Source organism: Narcine bancroftii, chromosome 3 (genome assembly GCF_036971445.1).
Source record: "Narcine bancroftii isolate sNarBan1 chromosome 3, sNarBan1.hap1, whole genome shotgun sequence".
NCBI lineage: Eukaryota > Metazoa > Chordata > Chondrichthyes > Torpediniformes > Narcinidae > Narcine > Narcine bancroftii.
Window position 1 is genome coordinate 182,969,618 of NC_091471.1, and position 17,272 is coordinate 182,986,889.

General features: G+C 41.0%; 1 protein-coding gene across 13 annotated transcripts in view; it reads left to right on the forward strand.

Annotated features, from left to right (window-relative positions):
- Positions 1 to 17,272, forward strand: part of cc2d2a (coiled-coil and C2 domain containing 2A) — a 181,366-nt gene that overhangs the window by 65,832 nt on the left and 98,262 nt on the right. For 12 of the 13 annotated variants that reach the window (XR_011353988.1, XR_011353989.1, XM_069926023.1 and 9 more), the window contains 3 exons: positions 8,973 to 9,182; positions 10,698 to 10,802; positions 13,502 to 13,602. Coding sequence is in view for 11 of the 13 variants with exons in the window: in XM_069926023.1 (XP_069782124.1) it covers positions 8,973 to 9,182; positions 10,698 to 10,802; positions 13,502 to 13,602 (416 nt within the window). In the remaining 2 variants the exon portion in view is untranslated. The remainder of the gene's footprint in view (positions 1 to 8,972; positions 9,183 to 10,697; positions 10,803 to 13,501; positions 13,603 to 17,272) is intronic. The other variant, XM_069926024.1, reaches the window with a different exon arrangement.

Consider the following 17,272-nt stretch of genomic DNA (forward strand, 5'->3'; position numbering starts at 1 on the left):
ACTCATTAATATAATTTCTGAGACTCCTGAAATCATTTGATGAAGCTAAATCTGCAGGGATAAAGTTAAGCAATAATTCCTTTTGGAGAAAGTACAAGAGCAGTGTCCTGGTTTCTTGGCCAAATGTTCTCCATTGCATCATATAATTGCATCTGGACTATAATATCAGCAAGATAAATCTGCAGGAAATGATTTTGTGAAATTACTTTGGAGAATTTGAGTTCCCAAGCCACATCAATAATAAATACCTTTAATCCACAGCAATACATGAGTAAAACTAGAATTGGAAGGCTTGTAAGTTCCAACACTGACTCTATTTAAAAGGACAATTAAAACAATGTATGATCATTGTAATTGAAATGTGATTGACAGAATTCTCAGTAAATATGTAGGCCTTGAGTTTTTGTGTGGGGCACAATTGGAAAAGTATGTCATTGTGTTCTAGATACATAACCACACTAGAAAAGAGGAGGCTGAAATATATCCACATTAAAAAGAGGAGTTGATGGTACCCATAAAGTGCATAAAGATGGATAAATCCTGGGGCCGGACCAAGCGTATGCTAAGACATTTTGGGAAACTGGAAAAGACATTGCTGGAACCTGAGCAGAAATTCTGATTTTATTGTTAGCCATTGGTGAGGTGCCAGAAAACAGGACAATGCTTAATTTTGTGCCAACCTCTATTTAAGTAGAGCTACAAGGATGAGCTTAGGAACTGCAGACCAGAGAGCCTGACTTTAGTGGTAGATATGGATCCATACCAATTTGCCTATTGTAGCAACAGGTACAAAATAGCTCGACAGAAAGCCCTGGAACACTTGGACAGTAAATATGCATACATCAGGATTCTGTTTATCAGCAAGAGCTTGGCATTTAACACCATTGTCCCCTTGGATTTGATTAGCCTGAGATTCAACAGCCCACTGTGTAATTAGATCCTGGATTTCCTCATCTTTAGATTGCGATCAGTGATGCTCCTCCATAATCTCCATCAGTACCTGAGTACCACAGAATGATCTTCTTAGCCCCCTCTAAAAGAAAGCTTGTTTGGTCTCCTCTCTCTCTGCTTGCAAAACCACACAACCTTCTTAGAACAACAAACTGGATTCAGACAGATTGCAGCTCCAGACCCAAACCTCTGAGTCCGTTCATCGGTTGCTTTCAAAACAATAACCTATTACTCTACAGCATCAATCCAATTGACACCTACTTGTGAAGTCTCTTGAGCTCAGTTTCTTCTATTTGCACCTCCTTATGAAAACCTTTAGAAAACTGGTTTAATTGGTTTTATAAAGGCATCGGCCCGGAGTGTCTGGTTTGAGCAGAGCTCTTGCGTTTTAAATGAGATCTTTTTTGTGAAGTGTTTGTGTTTGTTTGTGACCTACTCTATCCCCGCAACCTACCTCGTTCAAGAACATATCTAAATGGAATATAAAATATGATATAATCCGTCACATACCACTTTCATGAAACTTTGCACCTGAACCCTTCAGTCTCTTTCTATTCTGCGCAACATCTCAGGCCTCTGCTATTTACTGGATAAGGCCTGCCCTGCTTAGTAAGTTTGTGCATGACACCAAAATTCATGATGTTGTGGATAATGAAGGCATAAGTTATGTGAAAAGACTGGATTTTTTTCCATCTGGAATCTAGGAGGTTTAGGAGTAGATGAGGTGAATGGTGACAGTCTTTTCCCCAGGGTAGTTGATTCTAAAACTAGATGGCATTGATTTCAGGTGAGATGGGAAAGATTTAAAGGGGATCTGATTGACGGTGTTTCAACAAAGAGTGTGGTGGGTATGTGGAACAAACTGTCAGCACAACTGGTGGAGGTGGGTGCAATGCAGCACTTAAAATAAATTTAGAAAAGAACATGGATAAAACAAGTTTGGAGGGATAAGGGCCAAATACAGGCAAATGGGTTGAGCTTGAGCAGGTAATTTTGCCAGTGTGGACATGTTTGGCTGAAGAGCCTGTTTCTGGGTTGTATAGCTCTGTGACATAATTTCCTGATAAAGTGATCTCTCTTGCATTTCTACACACATTCTGTTGCATAAGCCTTAGTACCATAAACCAGGAAAATGGAAAATGGAAACCAGGAAAACCAGGAAAATGTTAACTGAGAAATGGATGGTTTACTAAAATGATATGAAAATATATCAAGCTCATTATTGTAGCTGAAGTAGCAAGCTACCTTTTTAAATTTTTAGACAGGTAACAGGTAAATTTTTAGAATGGTAACAGGCCATTTTGGCCTACGACTCCTTAGCCACACAATTTACACCCAATTAACCGATGCCCCCAGGTGAGATTAAGGTAGAGTATAATTGAATTTTCAAAAAGGTCTTTGATAATGTACTAGGTTACAGATTAATGACTAAAGTCGAAAAATATGGAATTAGTCGCAGAAAGGTAACAAACTATTCATGAGGCAGAATACAACAGTTACACATTTAAGATTGGTCTTCAGGGTGGAGGGAAGTGCTGTTGCACGGGAATTGATGCTGAAGTTTATTTTTTTCAGTTTTTGGAAAGGTAATAGGAAATATCAAAATAACATTTATTTGGTATTTCCAATAAATACCAACTTGCAGGTTTTTTGGTAACAACGAGAATGGACAGAGAATGTATATGTGAGTGGCAATAAATGGAAGTGCAATTTTCATAGGGTATGTTAAAAAATATGCCTTTGACGGCTGAGGACCCTGTGATATCTGTCTCTGAGTGCGACGTTAGAACATCATTCAAGAGGGTGAACTCTTGAAAGGTGTTAAGCCCTGATGGCATACCTGGCAGGATACTGAAAATCTGCAGCAAACCAACTAACCGCAGTGCTCATGGACATTTTCAACCTCTCATTGTGGCAGTCAGAGGTTTCCACCTGCTTCAAAAGGGTACCCAAAAGAGCAATGTGACCTGCCTCAACGACTATCACCCAGTAGCACCAACTTCTACTGTGACGAAGTGCTTTGAGGGCTGGTCATAGCCAGAATTAACAGGTACCTAAACAATTCACCTATCGTCACAATCTCTCCACAGCAGATGCAATATCTCTGGCTCTCCATTCAGCTCTGGTTCACCTCGAAAATACCAATTCATACAAATGGCTGCTCTTCATCGACTATGGCTTGACCTTCAATACCATTATTCCCTCAGTGCTGGTTAAGAATCGACAAATTCTGGGCCTCTATACCCCCCTCTGTGACTGGATCCTTGACTTTTTCATCAGAAGACCACAGTCAGTACGAATTGGAAACATCTCCTCACTGATCATCAACACAGGCACACCCCAAGGATACAAGCTTAGCCCACTGCTCTACTCATTATACACCCATGACTGTGTGGCCAGGCACATTTCCAATGCTATCTATGTTTGCTGATGACACCACAGTTGTTGGCAGAATCGCAAAAGGCAATGAGGAAGCATACAGGAGAGAGATAGATCAGCTCGTTGAATGGTGTAATGACAATAACCTTGCACTCAATGTCAGCAAAACCAAGGAGATGATTGTGGACTTCAGAAGGAAGTTAGCAGAACACAACTCAGTCCTCAGCTCAGTAGTGGAAAGGGTCAAGAACTACAAATTCCTGAGTGTCAACATCTCCGAGGATCTGTCCTGGAGCCTCAATGTTGACAATAATGGAACCTTTACCTTTTTTTTTAAAATATGAATGGTTGCACTATGATGTTGTCACAAAACACCAAATTTCATGACTTGTTCATGACAATAAATTCTGATTCTGAAAATAAGAAAGGGATTGAGACACACAAAGAACTTGGCAGATGTATTTCACAAAATATTATTTACAACAACGTTTAAAGTTCAGATTGATTGTCAGAGTAAATGCATGACATCACATACAACCCTGTAGTTCTTTTTCCTGCTGCCAGGCAGAATTTATACTTATCGGCAGTGCAAAAAACTGTACTCAAAAACAGATACATATACAAGAGAGAGAAATGTAAACAAGAAGGAGATGAAAGCAAAGTGTTCAGTACAGAAAATAAATATTCCATTATAAATAATGAGTCTCTGATTGAGTTTGTTGTTGAAGAATCTGATGGTGGGGGAGTAGCAGCTGTTCCTGAACCTGGTGGTGCGAGTTTTGTGGCAACTGTACCCCTTTCCTGATGGCAGCTGTCAGAACCGAGCTGGGTGGTGTGGATCCTTGATGATTGCTGCTGCTCTCCGATGGCAGCGTTCTATATTGATGTCTTCGATGGTGGGGAGGGTGTTGTCCATGATGCACTGAGATGTGTCCACTACTTTTTGAAGGCTTTCTGCTCAGAGATATTGGTGCCCCCTACCAGGTTATGATGCAGCTGATCGCACTTTCCATTACACATTTGTAGAAGTTGGTCAAGGTTTCTGATGTCATAACCATACCTCTGAAAATTCCTGAGAATGTAGAGGCACGGACATGCTTTCTTCATGGTGACATTAATATGTTGGGTCAGGAAAGGTCCTCCTAAGTAGAGACTCCCAGGAATTTAAATTGCTCACCCTCTCCAACTCTGATATCCAAAGATCACTGGAATGTACACCTCTTGTGTTCCCCTCCTGAAGTCCACAATCAGCTCTTTGGTGTTGGTGACATTGAGTGTGAAGTTGTTGTCAGTACACCATTCATCCAAGTCTTCAATCTTCCTCCTGAATGCTGATCAATCACCACTTTTTATATAACCCACTACTGTGGTATCATCATCACGAAATTTGTAGATTATGTTATTGTCGTACAGAGCCACACAGTCGTAGGTGTAAAGTGAGTAGAGCAGGGGGCTAAAAACACAGCCCTGTGATGCTGTGGTACGAATGGAGATTGTGGAGGAGATGTTCTTACCAGTTTTCATTGATTGTGATCTGGAGGTGAGGAATTCCAGGATCCAATTGCACAATGTGGTATTGAGGTCCAGGTTTTGGAATTTGCATATTATTGTGTTGAATGCTGAACTGTTTGTAAAGAGTATCCTGATGTATGCACCTTTGATGACCAGGACTTCCAGGACTCTGTGTAGAGCCAGTAAGATGCTCATAATTAAAGCCATTAAAAATTGCAAATTGCACACTGAGAGATTTACATAATCAAGAAAATGATTGATAGAGTACTGTAGCACGAAAACAATTTGACTATACTGACCAAACTAGTCCCATTTGCCTGTGTTTGGCCCATATTCCTCTAAATCTTTGCTATCCACATACCTGTCCTAATGTATTTTAGGCGTTATCATTGTCCCACCCGCTCTCTGGCAGCTCATTCCACATACACCCCACCCTCTGTGTGAAGAATGGGCCTCTCGCTTGCCTTTTAAATCTTTCCCTTCTCACCTTAAATCTCTGCCCTTTACTTTTAGATTCTCCTAACCTGCAAAAAAAAAAGGCTGACTACCTTTTTTACCACAAGTTCTTATTAGGTTTCCTGCACCTCCCTCTCAGCCTTCTACCTTCCAGAAAATAAAAGGTCTCAACTTCTCCTTATTGATCAAACAGAATTCAAAATTAGTTTAAACTTTTGGATGTGTGTGTAACAAAAACAGTTATCAGAAGGATGAGAAATTTAATGGATTTGACATATAGTCTCTCATGAATCAATGGGTCAAATGACCTCCTTCCAAGCTACAATTATCCTGTGAAAATGGATATAAATCCCCAAAGAAAATGCCAAAGGATGATGTGAGAACTGCAAATGTATATCTGTCATGAAAGACCCAACAAGCTGGAGCATTTTTCTCTATGAAGGCCAAGTGACCAGATCGAAGACCTGCTATAACATAGTGTAATTGACATATGTTTGCAATATATTTCTAATGCTTTGACAAATGAAACAGAGTTGTTAATATTTCTGAGGAATCTTGTGCTGAGATCATTTTGAGAATAATCATGTTGCTGTTAGGTTTGAAGCACAAATGGAAAAGGACAAATAAAAATTCAAATGTGAAAACATCTGACTGGATGAAAGCCAGGTTTTGTGATTTTCTTTTAATAAAATGATTAGGTTGTGATGTATTGGCAGGTGAAGCTAAACAGCCATCAGCGAGGTCTTGATACAAGTGTGGCACATTTAGCAAGGAAGATAGAAGACAGACTTTTTGGGCCTGAGCCCTTTAGATACTGTGAGGTATGCTGAGTTCCTCCAGCATTTCTGTCTTTTTACTAGAGTCACAGCATTTTACTTTTAGGCATACAGCACTGTAACAGGTATGACCGAATATAGATTTGTTTTGGGGAGATAAATTGGGGCAGGTTTTTTAGTGTAGGTCACATACAAACACTTTAAAACAGATCTTAATTAAAATACTGGAGTTCTGCTCATGTTAGACATGTTGGGGCCAACAGCCTTTGCAAAAGCTTTGGAGAGTGCCCAAGAAACTTCACTAATAGATTGTTGCTTACAAAAAGGCAACAGATGAAAGAAGTTGTCGGAGCCACAGATTGTCTGGAGGGGAACTTGCTGATCTGAGAGGTTTGTGTGGTTTTGCAAGCAGAGAGAGTCAAACAGGTTTTCTCTCTCTATGAGAGAGAGAGAGAGTGAGAGAGGGACACACACACACACACACACACACACACACACACACACACACACACACACACACACACACACACACGTTCTACAGCTTTACAGTGAGCAGCAGCTGCTGGGACTGGAACAGGACAAGCTGAAAAGCTTGTGGAAAACCCCCATTTGGAAGATGGGTTGTGAGTGCTTAGTTCAGCCTGGTCAAAGCCCTTGTGGTTCATGCAAGAGGAGAGGACTGGCTGTCTAATGTTTCACTTGAAATAAGAGAAACAAAAGGGAACTCTCTGGTGACCAGAAAGAAAGGGGTTATCATCTTGAAAACCCTGATGAGGCAAGTTTCTTCAGCAAGACACTGAAGTAGCTAATTAAAAAGGAATCAGTTGAGGGTGTCCAGCATACAACAAATCTCTCTCTCTGAAAACTGACAAGAACCTTCCTGAGCGGCAACCATTTACCTTTCCAGCACCAAAGCCTGGTGAACTTTATAAATGCTAAATTTTGTGCACCGTATAAGAATTGCCTGCAACCAGTGAACTTGGAGGAATGAGAAGTGAGATTGGACTGTGAATCAAAAGAACTTTTCTGAACTTACACACACATTACATACAGATGCGCTTAGAATTAGAAGGGGGTTAAGTTTTATCATGGTGAATATCTATTGCTGCTGGATTTTAGGGTCCTCTGGGCTCGTAACACAGGCCAATTCGGCCCTACAAGACTGTGCTGCCTATTTTATACCTCATTAACCTACACCCCAGTACTTTTTTGTAGGGTGGGAGGAAACTGGAGCCCTCAGAGAAAACCCACGCAGACACAGGGAGAACATGCAAACTCCTTACAGAGAGTGTGGGATTGGAACCCAGGCCTGGTCCCAATTACTCGCGCTGTAAAGGCGCGACACTAACCACTACAACCATGCCACCCTATCTGCAGACTTCTGTGTTTCACTGTTAAAATAGTAGGTTGCAGCTGCCTTCATTAAGGAAGAATATGCGGCTAATATCATAGTAAAGGACAAAGAAATAAGGAGCATTTAGGGGAATATTAAATAGTAATTGAAAAGTATCTAATTGGTTGGCAGTGCTCAGAAGTAGAAATACTGCCTTTTAAATAAAAATCATCCTTAGTTGGGAGGATTTATTGCAATATTTGGATTCCCCTCTGATTTGGTAGTGAGAGCAGAGATCTATAAAATATTGAAAAGAAGAGCTGGAGAAGCCCAGGTCCGACATTCAGCCACATGTCCACGTTAGAGAGCTCTTAAAGATGTTATTGTAGGATAAAATTAATTATGTTGCGGAATAATTGTTGATAAACAAATTGAAGACAAATTGCATTAAAGTCATGGAAACACTAAAGACTGCAGTTGTTGGAATCTGGCATAAAAGGATAAACAGCTGGAAGAACCCTACATGTCTGGCAACATCTGAGTTCCTCTGGCAGTCTTCTATATTTGATCCATTTGAATCTGTGTATGATGGACCTCTTCTTTGAAGTAACTGAGAGGTTGATGAGGGAGGTGAGGTTCATGTTGAGACTGTGGACATTCAGTGCCTTTATACAAAATAATACACATCAGAGAAAGAAAAACTTGCATCAATCTTCTCCATCTATATGTGTGACTTGGAATTGAACGCAGGACATAGTCAATTGTTTGCAGTTAACACAGAAACTGCAAATGTAGTAAATGGCAAAATTAGCAATAAATTTCTGGAGAATGTAGATAATTTTCTGAACCTAATTGGAGGGAGATGGGGACTGAGAGGAGGAAACGGGTGACAATTGGGAAAATGGGAAACGCTAATCCACATTGTCATTTTTGAATATTTAATCTCGTAATGTGTGTGTTGCTGGCAAAGCTGCCATTGTTCACTAAACTCAATATTATGTCTAAGAACTGGAAGTTTAGTACAAATTCATTGGGAACAACATCTGATAATATTCATCAGCCAGCCAAGAAATACTTTAGCTTTACCTCCTGCCTTGCATCTCCCATCCATTTCATGACTCGTACACTTTCAATTCTGTGCCATCGTATTGTTAAGGTAAACGTTGTAAATCTGACAGTCAAGCAAGTTACGTTGGGTGACATTGTTTCCTGGCTTGATTAAAAGAATTAATTTCAATGTGGATAAAAATATGGGTTGGTATAGCTGTTTGCACAAGGCATTTAAGCACCAGTGATCGGGACCAGGGTTCGAATCTTATACTATCTGTAAGGAGTTTGTATGTTCTCCCTATGTCTGTGTGGGCTTTCCCTGGGGCCTCTGTTTTCCTCTAAATGTTCAAAAAAAACTTAAATGGTCTGTGGATTAATTGGGTAGTATGGACTTGTGGGTAGAAATGGCCTGTTACCACGTCACTTATCTAAATTTAAAGTATTTAAAATGTGGACCATATTTTTAAAATAAAATAGAAACTACAGAGGACTCACTGATCATATTATGATTTCAGGCTGAGAGGCTCACGTACAATAATCAGTATATCGCTGGCTCAGGGGAGCTCCAAGGACACTTTCAACTGGACATCGATGTTGCGGGCATTGTGTTCACCCACCATCCAATGTTCAGTCGTGAGCATGTGTTGGCATCTAAACTGGCTCAGCTGTACGATCAATCTCAACTTCGACAACAAAAGAACCTTGCAAATCTTTACTCTGAGAAGGTATGAGCATTTTACTACTAAAGTGACTGTGTAATCCTGGTGACCCATAGAGTGCCAGAACAGATAGTGGAGTGGAGGAGGAAAGAGATGATGTAAAGCGTATTGGAGGAAAAGCAGATCAGCTTAGAGTGTGGATTGGCTCATGACATTTTTTGGCCATTCATGAAACTTGGTTGCAGGAGGGGCAAGACTGGCACCTCAATGTTCCATTGTTTCAGACGCAATAGAATGGGAGGGATGAAAACGGCAGGAGTGACATTGCTCATCAGGGAAAATATCACAGCTGTGCTCAGACAGGACAGACAAAGGGCTCATCTTCTGAGGCTGTATGGGTAGGGCTGAGGAACGGAAAAGGTATAACTGCACTCATGGGGTTGTATTATAGACCACACAATAGTCAACGAGAATTGGAGGAGCAAATCTGTAGAGAGATAGAAGACAGATGCAGCAAAGATAAAGTTATGATGTGAGGAGACTTTAACTTTCTACATATTGACTGGGAGTTCCATACGTTAAAAGGGTTAGATGGCTTGGAGTTTGCGAAATGTGTTCAGGAAAATTTTCTACATCAAAATAAAGAGATTCCAACTAGAGCCAGTGGATGTGTGGAGGAACATTTTGGATTCAGTGACCATAATGCCATTGGTTTCAAATTAATTATGGAGAAGGCGAGGTCTTGTCCTCGGGTTGAGATTCTAAACTGGAGAAAGCCCAATTTTGAGGAAATGAGAAAGTGTGGATTGGGACAAGTTGTTTCCTGGCAATGATGTATTCAGTAAGTGAAAGGCATTCAAAGATAAAATTTTGAGAGTACAATGTTTGTATGTTACTGTCAGGATTAAAGGCAACAGGCAAAGGGAACCTTGGTTTTCAAGGAACATTAGGGATCTGACTAAGAGGGAGACAAAGGTGTAAAGCAAACAAAGGCAACAAAGAGCAAATGAGGTACTTGTGGACTATAAAAAAATGCAAGAAAAATACTTAAGAAGGAAATCAGGAAGGCTAAAAGAAGATATAATATTTCTTTGGCAGATAATGTAAAGGAAAATTCTCATTTTTTTTAAATAGGTATATTAAGAGCAAAAGGATAGTAAGGGCTCAAAATTGGTCCATTTGAAGATCAGAGTGGTTGGCTACGTATGGAGCCAGAGAGATGGGGGAGATCTAAAATGGATTTTTTTTCATCAGTATTTACTCTGGAAACAGACATAGAGCTGTGGGAAGTAAGGAAAACATGCAATGAGGTCATAGAACCTATACAGATTAAAGAGAAGGAGGTGCTTGCTGTCTGAAAGCAAATAAGCATGGATAAATCTTGAGGGCCTGACATGATATTCCCTTGGACCTTGATGGAGGTTAGATTTTTATGGAGAGTAAGAATTAAGGGATATGGGATAAGGCAGGTCAAAGGTGATAAGCCTATCATCAAATCAGTCAGGATTTCATTGAATTGCAGAGCAGACTTGACATGTCAGAGACCCTATTCCTATTTCTTATTTTCTTATGTTCTTGCAGGGACCATGGCAGAAATATTTAAAATATTCTCAGCTACAGTTGAATCCGGACAAGTATTTGGATAGCCAGGACAGATTAGGGAAAGGCAACATGGCTTTGTGCATGGTAGGTCGTGTTTAATCAATCTGATAATTTTTTGAGGAGGTGACAAAAAAAAGTTGATGAAGGAAAGGCTGTGAATGTTGTCTATGTTGACTTTAATAATACCTTTTACAACATTCCACATGGGAGGTTAGTAAGGTTCAAATGCTCGGTGTTCACGCTGAGGTAATAAGCTAGTTTTGACATTGGCTATACAGATGACACCAGAGAGTGGTAGTGAGTGATTGCTTCTCAGACTGGACATGCCTCAGGGATTGGTGCTAGGACCATTGTTGTTTGTCATCTATATCAATGATCTGGATGATTAAGTGGTAAATGGGATCAGCAAATTTGCAGATGTCACAAAGATTGGAGGTGTTATGGATAGAAGGAATATAAGAAAATAAGAAATGGGAATAGGAGTAGGCTCTCCGGCCTGTCAAGTCTGCTCTGCCATTCAATAAGATCATGACTGGTCTGATGATAAGCTTATCGCCCCAACCTACCTTTTCCCATAACCCCCATAAAAATCTATCGTAAATATATTTGGAATTTGCCTCCACTGTTTCAATGGCCAGCGAATTCCGCAGATTCACCTCCCTCTGGGAAAAACAGTTCATTCACATTCTATAACCCCTAGTTCTGGTGTCCCTACCAATGAAAACAACTTGCCTAACACCATCCTATCTGAGCCTTACAGAATTTTTATGTTTCAATAAGATCCCTTGACATTCTTCTAAATTCCAGCAAGGGCAGCCCCAGTTGACTCAATCTCTCCTCAAGTGGTAAACCCTTCATCCCTGATGACCTCCTCTGCTGCACTGCCTTCAAAGGATACCAGAATTGCACACAGTATTCCAGATGCGGTCTCTCCAGTACTTTATATATAATCTACCCACTCTTAAATTCAATCCTCTAGCAATGAAGACCAAAATTTAATTTGGTTTCTTGATACATGCAAACCAAGTTTTTGCAATTCATGCACAAGCTCTCTTCAATCCTTGTGAATGGAAGAATGCTGGAATCATTTGCTATTTGAATAATATTCTGATATTTCATTTTCCCTTCCAAAGTGGATAACCTCACATTTGCCAACATTGTACTCCATCTGCCAGACATTTAACCTATCTGTATCTCTCTGCAGACTCTCTGTATCCTCTGCACATTTTGATTCTAGTGTCATCAGCAAACCTGGATACACTAGACTCTGTCCTCTCTTCCAGATTGTTTGTTTATCATGAATTTAAAAGGCTTTTAATGCTTGCAAAGGGATCTAGAACAGCTAGAAAAATGGCTGATGGAATTTAATGCAGAGAAGTGTGAGATATTGTATTTTGGCAGGATGAACCAAGATAGGACATACATTGTAAATGGTAGGGTACTGAGGAGTGCAGTAGAATGGAGGGATCTGGGAAAAAAAATACATAATTCCCTGAAAGTGGCACAAGGAGATAGAGTTGTAAAGAGAGCTTTTGGCATATTGACCTTTATTAATCAAAGTTGGGATGTTATGATAAAGTTGGTGAGGCCATATTTGGGGTATTGTGTGCAGTTTTGGTCACCTAATGACAGGAAAGATATCAATAAGTTAGAAAGAGTGCAGAGAAGATTTACTAGGATGTTGCCAGGACTTCAGGAACTGAGTTACAGGGAAAGGTTAAACAGGTTAAGATTTTATTCCTTGGAGTGTAGAATGAGGGGAAATTTGATAAAGGTATTTAAAATTATGATGGGTATGGACAGAGTAAATGTAGATAGGCTTTTTCTACTGAGGGTGGGTGAGAAACAAACCAGAGAGCATGGGTTAAGGGTGAAAGTGGAAATATTTAAGGGAATATTAGAGGGAACTACTTCTCACACAGAGAGCTTGCAGTATGGAACAAACTGCCAGCTGAATTGGTGAATGTGGACTCAACTTTAACATTTAAGAAGAATTTTGACAGCTATATGGATGGAAAGCTATGGACTGGATGCAGGTCAGTGGAACTAGGCAGAAAAATAGTTCTGCAGAGACCTAAAGGGCCTGTTTTTTATGCTCTAATATTCTATGCTTCCATATATAACAAGGATTGAAGTAACTACAAGTTGAAAATTACAAGATTTATATTTGCAGGAGTGAGAATATTTTAATTTGTCAGGTGATGTCAAATGATAGCTCATTTTACAGCTTGGCATTTCTTTGGTTTAATGTACATGTTTTAAGATATCAAAGTTGTACGCGCATGCTGCAAATCTGAACGAAGACTGGCTCTGAGATTTGAATCTAGTCAGGAGGCACTCAACATGGATTAATCTCTGATCAGTATGTACAAAAATAATTGTAACAGGGATATTAAGTTAGCAATTTGTTATTTTAAAATTATTTTTTTAAACAAGACCAAATAAACAGTAACTCATTTATGTCTGTGATGAATCCTAAAATTGAAAAAATTGATGGCATATAATCAATTTATCAGTTACCATCATATTTGCATTAAATTTTGATGCAACATGACTAAGTTTGAATGTACTGTTTAAATGGAGATTGGTTAATATTTTATATAACACCTGAAACAAGACTTTAATAAGTTAATACTAGTTGATAGTATTATTATGTGGCATTTATATTAGTGCGATAATGCACTACAATTGGTTTTAGAATTGAGTTGTTTTTAAGAGTATATTTGTAATAGAGTTTTCTAATATGTTTATGGTGAATATTTTGTAATGGTTTGCATTCTTAGTTGCGTGCTTTAAGGAAAGCAGTGAACAATATTGCAGATGGCCCAAGTGTGCAGACGTCAATGGTGCAGCACAGACGTGCAGAATATAAATCGGAGATCCGGTGAGGAAGATCTGTTTGTGCTTGAGCTCTTACATGCTAACATCTTTGTTCTTGCACTGTCATAAAATAATCCATTAATCTTTACAAAATATAGTGGTACAAGACAGATTTAAGAGTATTGCTTTCTTGTGTTCAAAAGATGTTATTTGTATTTAGTGTTATTAATTTTAGGAACACTCATATTGAGACATTTTGCTTTTGCTCCACCTGTCACTGGCAGAAAAGACTAATAATCATCCAGCATCTGACTTTTGGGAAATTCTGATGTTCCGGCTGCTTGCTCATTCATTCATCCTGACTGTGAGCCTGGGATCCAGAGTACAAACAAGGTGGGACTATGAGCTGGGGCCCCAAAATACAAACAGGGTGTGACTGTGATCAGGGTGTGCAGACAGTGTAAGCTGGGGGGTCCGTAGTGTGGCCAGGCCCAGGGGTGTTGCCAGAGTCAGAATTGGGGTCTGGAGAACTGAGAGTCAGGAACACAGGTAGGTTTAAAGCCAGGGTCTGGAATGCTTGCATTGTGGTATTTTTTACCATGTTTTAAAATAAATATGAGAAAAAGTGTGTGTTCAAGTAGTTCGGCAAATCTATTGGACCAGCTCTGTTGGTTTTCAAATGGAGGTAGGTATAGATGAGAACTCTCGCCTTCCTATCCTTTCCCCTCATTCTTCCCAAATGAAGACTACCTCCATGTGTTACCCACCCCAGTTTCTCAGAGGAGCAGAAAGCCATGAGTGTTGAATACTATGCATGTTTTATTCATCAGCAGTGTCAAAGGTTACAAGGAGCAGGCAGGAGATGTGGGTTGAAAGAAAAAATAGATGAGCCTTGATTTGAATTGGTGGAGCGGGCTCAATGGGCTGAATGGCTTAATTCTGCTTCCATGTCTTATGGTCCTATTGCATGCTTTTGGAAGGGAAATCTCTGTGGCTTGGGATGGTGGGGTCACTGAAGCCGCTTTCAGATGGAATAGCTGGGAGATTGCGGCTCAGGAGCCGGCTGCGGGTGTGTGCGAGGCGACATTCAAGTGACACGCTGAAGGTGCTGTTCTGGCACCTGAAAGGACCGCAGCAGGGAGAGGCACCGCGGAGCAAACGCCAGCTCTTATCGACTGTGGCTGAAGTCCCGCCCGCTTTCAGGTGCCTAGGGGGAGCGCTCAGAAGTGGAGAATGCACCTACCTGAGGAGGGTTGGGTAAGTACTCCTCCAGTCAGGGTTCTCTGCTTTCAGGTGGCCTCCCAACAGCCACATTTGGGTATTTTAGTCGGCTTTACATTGGGGTAATCTGGCCACCTGAAAGTGGCTTGAGCTTCCTTTGCCACACATTAATGCTATTGGCAGCCTGTTTTGCTTAATTGGGCAGAGAAAGCCACAAATTCACTACCCTATGGGAGAAGCATAGTCCTATGTCTTAAATTAACTAATAAATGTTGAATATTTGATCATCATTTATAGATCTGGCAATTTATCTGTGTTGAATGTATTTGCTGGTAGAGTTTGATATCGGCCACTTGGTGACACCATTTGTATAGTAATATTCTCATGTCTTTATTCTCATACACATTAATATGAAGTACATTTAAGTTCCTTTGTACCAACATTCTTACTTAATGCAGCAAAACAGGAACACAAGATACACCAACTACAATAGCACACATTAAATTTCCCCAGTATGGAAAGAGGTATAAATCAAAAGAATGGATAGATAAATAAATATTCGTAGTTCGAGTTAGTGAAAGGAGAAAAAAAAGTAGTGTCTCACTCAATAATGCAGGCTGCTCTTTTTGTAGCCCATGAGTAGCTTATGGTTCGAGTAGTAAGGGGAGATTCAAGATCCTGATAGCCATTGGGGGGAAAATAAACTTAATGAACCTGGAGGTACTGAACTTCAGGCTCTTTTACAATTTTCCTGAAGGTAGCAGTGAGAAGAGGTTGTGATCTGGATGAAGGTGATCCATTGATATGGGAGCTTGAAGCCTGCCCATGTTTGCTACCTTCTGTAGTCTTTACATCTTGGGGGCTTGAATTACAAAATCAGGCTGTGATGCAACCAGTTAGTAACTTTCTACAATGCGCCTGTAGAAGATGGTGTTCAGCGTCATGCTAGATCTCCTCAGATTTCTCAGAAAGTATAGGCATTGGTGTGCCTTCTTCACAGTTACCTGAATGTGCTGGCTCCAGAAGAGGTCTACCAATATGTGGACTCTGATGAACTTGAATTTACTAACCCTCCCACCACCATCCCATTGATGAAGACAGGGGTGTTGTCCCTTGCCCTTCCCTTCTTTAAATCCACAAGAAGCTTCTTGGTCTTTTTTATTAAGATATATAACAAGGTGCTCTTGTGTCTTGGTGTGAGCTTGCAGGTGCCTCAGATTGAAGAAACTGCCATCCGTGCGGTACCGGATGTAAAGAGGGTTGGTGCGAGAACGCAGCCTTGCTTCACGCCATTGTTAATGGAGAAGGGTTCAGAGAGCTCATTGCTGTATCTGACCCGACCTTGTTGGTTTTCGTGCAGTTGGATAACCATGTTGAGGAACTTTGGGGGGCATCCGAGGCGCTCTAGTATTTGCCAAAGTCCTTTCCTACTCACAGTGTCGAAGGCTTTGGTGAGGTCAACAAAGGTGATATAGAGTCCTTTGTTTTGTTCTCTGCACTTTTCTTGGAGCTGTCTGAGGGCAAAGACCATGTCCGTAGTTCCTCTTGACCGTGAACTACTCTTTCCAGATGATGCCGCTTTAGTTGCCCATTCAGAGCCAGCTCTTCAGTGCTTGACGTCCTGTTCTGTGGAAACTGCCAAAATGTTTGGCCTGGAAGTCAGCCTGAAGAAAACTGAGGTCCTCCATCAGCCAGCTCCCCACCATGACTACCAGCCCCCCCCACATCTCCATCGGGCACACAAAACTCAAAACGGTCAACCAGTTTACCTATCTTGGCTGCACCATTTCATCGGATGCAAGGATCGACAACGAGATAGACAACACTCGCCAAGGCAAATAGCGCCTTTGGAAGACTACACAAAAGAGTCTGGAAAAACAACCAACTGAAAAACCTCAAAGATTAGCGTATACAGAGCCGTTGTCATACCCACACTCCTGTTCGGCTCCGAATCATGGGTCCTTTACCGGCATCACCTACGGCTCCTAGAATGCTTCCACTAGCGTTGTCTCCACTCCATCCTCAACATTCATTCGAGCGACTTCATCTCCAACATCGAAGTACTCGAGATGGCAGAGGCTGACAGCATCGAATTCACTCTGCTGAAGATCCAACTGTGCTGGGTAGGTCATGTCTCCAGAATGGAGGACCATCGCCTTCCCAAGATCGTGTTATATGGCGAGCTCTCCACTGGCCACCGAGACAGAGGTGCACCAAAGAAGAGGTACAAGGACTGCGTAAAGAAAGCTCTTGGTGCCTGCCACATTGACCACCGCCAGTGGGCTGATATCGCCTCAACCGTGCATCTTGGCGCCTCACAGTTTGCCGGCAGCAACCTCCTTTGAAGAAGACCGCAGAACCCACCTCACTGTCAAAAGACAAAGGATGAAAAACCCAACACCCAACCCCAACCAACCAATTTTCCATTGCAACCGTTTCTGCCTGTCCCGTATCGGACTTGTCAGCCACAAACAAGCCTGCAGCTGACGTGGACATTACCCCTCCATAAATCT